At 45.0% G+C, this 8553-nt stretch overlaps 1 protein-coding gene across 1 annotated transcript; it reads right to left on the bottom strand.

Annotated features, from left to right (window-relative positions):
* Positions 1 to 1483: 1483 nt before the first annotated feature.
* On the bottom strand, positions 1484 to 3030 carry H257_09603 (hypothetical protein; the record flags this gene model as incomplete). Its single annotated transcript, XM_009835861.1, has 4 exons — positions 1484 to 1987; positions 2044 to 2151; positions 2273 to 2550; positions 2595 to 3030. 4 exons carry the CDS (start codon positions 3028 to 3030, stop codon positions 1484 to 1486), a joined length of 1326 nt encoding a protein of 441 aa, XP_009834163.1.
* Positions 3031 to 8553: the final 5523 nt, after the last annotated feature.

Here is an 8553-nt window from a genome sequence, read left to right on the forward strand (position 1 = left end):
TGTGCTCTCAGAACAATGTACTCTACCTAGCCAGCACCAAATCTACTTGAACATTTCGACTATAGTACACCGGTGATCACTGTACCGGGAGTACCTTGTCCAAGCTGGCACACACGCATGTTGTAGTGACAGGCGGAGATAAAGCGGCTTCGATGCATGCTCATGATGTGTCAACCCGACGAGTGTCACCACACAGCAACCCACACGAAGTCGCTTTAGAAGATCAACGAATAAGTTGCTGTAAACGACCAATCTGTACCAGTAGTTGACAAGCTTGGCCCATGTGATTACTTGGTTATGCCAAGATGCAAAACTAGTACTAGTGGGGTGACTCCACTTCTTACACTACCGGTAGTAATGCTGTTACGATGCGCTAGCCGCAGCCTTTTTGATTGGATAAAACATACCGAAAAATGTTAAATCCGTGTGCATAAAAACGAATGAAACACAAAACACTTGGGCGTTGGATAAGGACGAAGCTTTACCACCGGGGCTATTCACTCGAAACAACACCGAAGGTGTTGCTACGTAATCATCATATGTGCCACCACCATTGTTGAGCATCCTCAAATTAATACTGTGGATCATACAGTGTAATCCAGTGATGTCGATACAGGGAACTTCGGAATGGTTCGTCTATCGAATATTACCAAAGGTGCTACTGTAGTTTTTTGGTGAATTAACTGTAAGTTTGTTAGCCACAACATGTAATTTGATTGGCTAATATCATTATTTCCCGCGCGCGCAAAAAAATTCAAATACAACGTCAGTTCCCATATTTCAAATGCTGTCCACACTACGTGTTCCCAAGATCTCCTCCCACATTTCCAATCGGCTCCAAGCCATTGGGATGTTGGAGTCCATGCCGGTGTAAAAAGTCGCTGAAGAACTGGCAATTCCGCGCCGTACGATTTGTTCGTGGGCTGACAACAAGGATGCAATCCTTGCATACGAAGGAAACAAGAAACGAATGAAATTAGAGCCCGGTGGACGCCGGGAGGCGTTTCCCAATCCATTAGGTCTCATTAACTACATAACCGAGATACGAAACCAAGAGAGTGCGCTTACAACGTTTGGTCGCCCGCGGCCGACTTTATCCATGTTGGTACTACATACTTGTATTTCGTTAGCATGACTAATATTAACCGTATTAGTGTAGTGCATTCAACAATTACACACTGCAAGCAAGCCTGTCGCGGCGGAGGCCGTGTCGGTGTGGACCATGGGAGTTGGCATTGGGATTTGGTCGCCCCGCCCAACGTTGATGGATGGATGTACATCGTTGGTGCCCCACTCGACAATTTACGCCACGTCGGTGACCACGACTCTCTTCATGACTAATTGTTGGTACTATTTGCACTGTATGGACCATTATACATGGATATGCGTGTATTTAACCATCAATATTATGCAATTCAAGGATGTCGTGTATGTACTTGGGGGGCGCGTCGGTAATGAGTCCCGTGGCGAGCAACAACTGGCGTTACCGGACGATTTTGTCGTTGAGGTCATAGATGCAAGATGCGCAAGTGCTTGAGAACGGCGCTTGATCATTTAATTCCACGCCGCGCCCCGGAAGGTAACCCAATAAGTTGATTTCGGCTGACCTTCCGACGGCATTGACGTCATCGCGATAGGTTGGTGATTTGGGGTCTAATACGAAGCCATGCTCGAGGAACAGCTTCATGAACGCAACGAGTAGCTTTGAATTTGACTTCTTCTGTTTCTCATTTTTTGATTCCCACAGGCGAGGCTGCAGTGCGTACCACTCAAACCACGTCGCATTGGGATGCGTTGTACTGGATTTCTTTCGTTGGGGGACGGTCGGCATTAGCTGATGTTCGTGGCTCCTTGGGTTCGGCAGCTCGGTTGTTGGCTTGGATGGCTGCGGCTGACACGATGAGTTGAGGTGTGCTTCAAGTACGTCCATTCGAGCGTTTTGGAGCCTTGCGTTCTCGATGAAATGTTCAATGACCATGGCTTGGTGCTAAATACGTTTGTCTTGATCTTGACTTGTAACACTTGCAATCGTGTGATATGTACAGATGCATACGCCACAGTCAGTGCTCCCTGGACTTCAACAAGGTGCGACGACCAAGCAAGCACGTCAACAAGGGCGCACCCAGCCTCGACAACGCACGTCTCCAAGCGCTAGACTGCCAAAGGTGTTTCGGGATTTTGGGACCGATTTGCTTCAACATCGGGTAGTGTAGTATGATGTAAGCCATAAGGAAACTCAGCACTGACTTACTCACGTTGTACATTGCTGTACCGAGGCCATTGCAAGCACGGCGTCGATTTGCTCTTTCGTGCGGACATCAAACGTTGATAGGCTCGCAAGTTTGACGGTGTCTGTTGGCGCCCAGCCGCTCAAGGTCTTTGCGACTTTATGATCTTCTAGCGACGTGTTGAACACATAGTTAAACGCCTTGTTCGTAGCACTGACAGTACAAAGGCCGCGATCGAATATCCACGGAGAAGAAAGGTGTTCAACAGCGTTCTCATGCTGCGAGTCGCCACGACGGACTGAGTGGGAGGTAAGCTGCTTGTCTACACCAGCCAACTTGATGATGCGATCCAATACACGGTTTTACGTGGCAGTGAATCGTAGAGCTTGGCGCAGCCTTGGTGTCGATGGCGCTTGATTGCACAGTGGCACCAGGGTTGTCCAGAAGATCGATGAGCGGTGCGTCTAGACCGAGGGTCACAGGTGACATCTTTGTTTGTTGCGGCAGGTTGTCGACGAGGTCGGGGGATGGGGCGAACATGAGACATTAGCAATAGCCCGATTGCAAGGGGTGGGCAGGATTGGAACTCGTTGTCGGGAAATAGCGATATCCCCAGCTCTTCCCTTGTCTTCATGCGGATAAACTTCATAAAGAAAACACCACCACCATCAATCGTAATGTTTTGCTTCCGCACGACGCAGAGATCGGAGGCACGCCCAAATAAGTACCACAACAGGTTGATCAGTGCCGCGTCTTGATAGTCGCTGCTTGTACGAGCTGTCGAGTACAAGTGCGTCGTCATCTGCTTTAAATGGAGCTTGGTACATGCAATTGCTTGATTCACAATACCGCCACCGTCTCGCTTCACGCAATAGTTATCCAAAATCCGGCCAAGCTTGAGAAGGCGCGTTTCGATCAGAACTTTGTGCTGTGGGAATTGGTCGAGGAGCCAGTGCTTAACTTGCCTATAGTATTGCATACATTAATGTCTAGCTAGTTTCTCACCAGACTCGCCTTCATTAAATGCAAGATACATGCCAAATTGTCCATGACAGACACAAAGTTATGTCCTGTCGAATCGTTGGTGATACACGATTTCATGTAGGATAGTTCAACGCTTTCAGACAAAAGGAATCTTTCGAATGCCTTCACGGCGGTTGCTCGGGCTCTCTTAGAGTTTCCTGGCAAAAGATCATATAGCCCCATACACTGGTCGGAGAATGCAGAAATATGCAAATGGTATCGGTTATGATTGGTTTCATTCGAATATCCATATTTTCTTCTACCATCCGACCTTTCCTTTAAAATCCACCTACTTCCTATACTACCCTAACCCTAAACACTATAATTGACTGAAAAAGCATCATCACTGGCTAGCCCGGGTAGTGCGAACTCTCGTTGGATGAAACTAATCATACTAGAATTAAGGTTGGTCGGAGTAACGGTAATAATCATCCATAACTTCATGGGTAACATAACCGGCCATTGATGGGAGTCAAATGCTCGTGCACACAAGAATTAGGGAATCACAGGTAGAAATCTGGGGGACACACACGTGTATCAAAACACAAGGGAATTGACCTAGCGTTACAGCAGCGAGCGACGACAGAGCATCCGCCCACAAAATTGCGCGCACCGCAGCGCAGCGGAGGCCGTGTGTATAATTTTGGACAGGCGGTGCCTTGGCGAGGAGTGAGCCCCAATCGTGCACTTCACCGAATGTCCAATCGATTCCTCTCGTCGGGAAAGCGGCAGGTAGGCCGCAGGCCGTGCCGCTCCCAGACGAGGCCTGTGGAGGACAAAATTACCTTATATAATATTTGTAACGTTACAGTTTCATATGATTCCCCATTTTCTACCTGTGATTCCCTAATTCTTGTGTGCAGAGTTTATGTACGCCATTGGTGGGCCGACTTTGTCATCCAATCAAAACCTCAATCAATTTTCATTGGCCAAAATCCAACCTCTATAGAACATATACCTGTATGAATGCAGAAAGGTATCTCAATATTGGTGTTTAAAATTACTACTATACATGATATCTGATCAAATTCAATAAACCTCTACAACATGGTAATTGTACGTTGTCGAAAGTGGGTGAAATATACGTTATCAAGACTTAACTTAAGCATAAAAGTTGCCCCATCAATGGTCGCCTGTGTAAAGCGTCAATTTCAAAATTTGATTGTGTAAAATATAGACCGTTAAATGGATACCTTTTGAGTTTATTCGAAAGAGCGAATCGTTCGGTATCCATCCAAAAATCTATATTTCATTGTACACAATGAAAAAGTGACTGAAAGATTCGAAACTAAACTCATTCCGTACGGAGGTAGTACTACAGTTGTGATACTAACGTAATAACTCATTTATTGGCCGAATTTTGTATGTTCGTTTGGAGCATATTTCATGCAGTATTTACAACCTACTTTAGTCCAAGCCCTTTACAGTTATTTCACTGTCAATTCGGCTAGAAGGCAATTAAAATGTTTGTGAAGTAATATAATTGTAAAGATGGCCACTCCAAACAGTGAATCATTGATTTGCCGAAATGTAGATTTGATTAAAGAAGTGGTAATACTTCGAGCAAACAATACAAATATCTATTCATACAGTTTCTATTCGTTTATAAAGCATTTACACTTGTTAACTGTAGGTATCATAGGTTCAACGCGCCTCTGAATAAGGTTGAGATTCTATAATATAATTCCTCGAACAATAATAACTAATCAAGGGTTTCATTGCTCCTGTAAATAGTTTGATCCAATCATATTAATTTTGACATTCTATTGGGCAAGACGTTCGGCAAATCAATGGTTATTTGCGTTATCATCGAATGGAGTACAGTACTACAAGTACTAGTCGTAATGTACTACTAGTACGTACTCCGATTATACTGCTGTTTACTGAGACACCGTACATACATTTACATGATAGTGTGTGTACCCAGTACTGCGTTACTGTACTGTACCTACTGAGTAGTACTACTACGTAGTACGGTACTACAGAGAACGACGGAATGGTACGCCACAGTTGCCTTCGAGAGGTTGGGAATTCTCGCGATTTTATTTGCTAACGTTCTGCGAAGTTCGATTACTTTTGCAGCCAATCATCGCGACGTTGTAGTAATATTATTGCAGCTTATAAAAAGATACAGCTGGATGAGCTTGGAAAATTAGACTACAGTAGTCCAACTTGCTCAAGATCCGATCTTCAAAAGACACAGGAGAAACTCCCAATCGTGACGGTAACTACGAGCCAACGTCGAAGATAGCGCTTGACGCAGTGGCGCAACAGTTTAGTGTGACGGCATCCAAGAGGATAGAGGAAGGGGCCCGGGTTCAATTCCCGGGCAGTGTCAAGCTTTTTTTCAAAACTATATTAATTTGAGTATTGCATTACTAAATTCAAGTTTAGTTTTTCTAAAATTATAGAATATTCACATATATATTCGATCAAGATTGTTGGTTGTGACATCGCCATCATGGCCAACAAGGGTAGGTAATACATTGTCGGTTCATTTACTCCTCAATAGATGGTAGAGCTTTCACAAAGCAGTTGCGAATCTCGGCAGCCGTCACTCGGTCCCACGCGGCGATGATACGTTTCATCATCGCTTTCCTCTTCTCAGCGGGTGTCGAATCGTCGCTGTCCTCCCCATCGATCATCTTCTCGGTGAGCCACTCGTCCCGAAGGTAACGCTTGAATGGAGCCATCACACCTACATCCAGTGGCTGACAGATGGACATAGCATTGGGGGGAATTGCGCACAGGAAGCTGCCGAGCTCTTCTTTAACAATGCGGTACGAGACATCATTCATATGAGACTCAAAGTTGTCGAGCAGGATCACCGACGGCTCGACAAGACTTCGATGCAACAGGTCACGCAGATACGACTTCCACACGGTGTTCTCCATCCATGTCTCCATTCAAGAGGACGGTCAGTACAGCTGTCATACGCATGGAGTGTTTCTCGCCAGTTGATATCTTCGAGTCGCCACCGCGAGCAGACCAGATGTACTTGGGCGGCATGTTATAGTAGAACCCGGTCTCATCCACATTGTAGACGCAATCGAGACCAAATCCGTGATACTGCTGGTGGAACTCAGCGGCGAAATCATCACGCACTTCGATCAGGGCGGATTACTTTGCTTCTATTTGCTGGGTCGTTGACGCGTAAATCCATGGTGGTGACAAAAGAATTGCAGCAGTCGCAGGAGCCCTTGGTACCCGGTGCTGGGCTTCTTGAGTGAGATGTAGGACCGCAGCCAAGCCGTTTGGTGCCTCTTGATCCAGTTGATGAAATGCGACGTTGTTAGCGCCCGTTCTTGGGCTCGCATTTCGTTAATATAGTCAACGAGACCCTCGGGATCGGGAAATTCTTCAGGTCGCCCACCTCGATCGACTTTCATTCGTTTTTTGTTCCCGTCGTAAGCGAGGATGTCGAGTTTTTGGTTGACCCACGTACGGATGGTGCGACGTGGAATGCTTAGTATGTCAGACATTTGTTGGTCGTTGCTTGTTTCCAAAAGACCTAGCACCTTCAGCTTCATTGCGATGGTGTAGCTACGCTTTGGAATGCGCATTGTTGACTGCATATCAAATGAAGACCTGAGGTACGGGGGAAATTCACGAAAGAAGTGCGGGCGGGAAAATATTATTGCTTGCCAATCAAATGTTAGGATTCTCAATTTCGACTTCTTTTGGACAAAAGATTGCAGCTGTTTCACAAACTTCGATTGGCGTACCATTCCGTCGTTCGCTGTAGTACTGTATTACTAGTATCTTGTACTGTACTGTACAGTGTCAAATCTCGTCCTATAATATTTGATATTTGCTGTAAAGTTAAAATCGCTCAGCGGGCACTTAATGTCAAATCTCGTCCTTTACTGTATTGTACTGTAATCATTAACTGTACTCTATGCGGTATCAAATCTTGTCCTTCTACGGCAGTACTCCTTCTACCGTAGTACTAGACACAGTACTGGCATGGTCCTCTCATCGGATGTACCAGTCCTTCATTTGAATGCAAGAATAACTGAAAATTACTCCATTCTGTACATCCGCATGGAATACGTACGTACTGTACTGTACTTACTGTTACTTGCATATACTGTACTTTACAGTATTACTGTACTACATAGTATCTCTGTTCTACTACTGTAGTTCTACTGTAGTATGTACTTGCACCTTACTCAGGAAGTGTAGAGTGGTACCTTACAGAATATTAGTCAAATTATACTACTTTGATTACATTCCCCACAATTACAGAAAATTAAAGTAAAAGTGTGATTACTAAAGTTTGGTCATAATAATATAAATAGTGCATTGAATATCTTGAGATAGCTCAATATGACGCATTTTGACAGGTACTTTTGACGTGATTTGACTTGATTAAACTATGTGCGGACAGACAAGATCGACAACGACTTGATCGCCCAAAATCTCCACCCCAACCTGCGAACAATCATGTACTTACCGAACGGAGGAATGTCGCATTTGAACTTACCCAACAGATTCACTCGAGAACCGTTCATAGTTTTCTGGGAAAATATCCAGATTTTCCGATACCGGTGCAGTCACTGGAGGACTACCAAAACCTCCGCAAACATCATTTCCGCATCATTGAGGTGCAACCAAAACCTCCCCAAATTATCCTACGATAAATCCATACGATTGGTTAAAATCAAAGTACACTTGTTGCCAAGACACGACAACATGGGAGGTGCGCTCAATGCGGCCATGATAGCGTAAGTTACTCGGCCCGCCGTTAAAGAAAAAAGCACCGCAAGGTGTATGTCCTTCGTATCCGTACACTCTTGAAGGAATACAACTTTTGTGCGCTCCGTAGCGCTCATGAAGAACCAGGAGGACGCCCCCTGGTACAGCATGTGCGTTGCCAAGGACGATAGTCGTTCATTGCAACCGTAACCTTTAGTTACAACGTCCCTTTGATCCCTTCGACATGGTTGTTCGTAAAATGATGAGCTGCGCTACGAGGCACTAAAATATAACCTATTTATTTTGTTACAAGTTTGTGGGGTGGAAATATGAGAGACCTGTAGCATATTTATATACATACTATTAATAGTACTAGTATTGCTGACATCGTTTCGGGGTGTCAGTAATACTACTACTGATCTCCACCCTTAAACGAAACGGAGCAAATTATGCAATTCACACAGTAAATTAACTCTTACAGGTATTTGCAGGCTGTCTGAACCAACCATTTATACATGCATTCAAGCGCTGGGCGTCTCCAAGTCAGAGCTGAGTATGCCAGTGCGTCTCCAGCAGTTTCTCACAGTGGAAATGATGTCATCCA

The sequence above is a fragment of the Aphanomyces astaci genome (assembly GCF_000520075.1).
Source record: "Aphanomyces astaci strain APO3 unplaced genomic scaffold supercont1.24, whole genome shotgun sequence".
Classification (NCBI taxonomy): Eukaryota; Oomycota; class Saprolegniomycetes; order Saprolegniales; family Verrucalvaceae; genus Aphanomyces; species Aphanomyces astaci.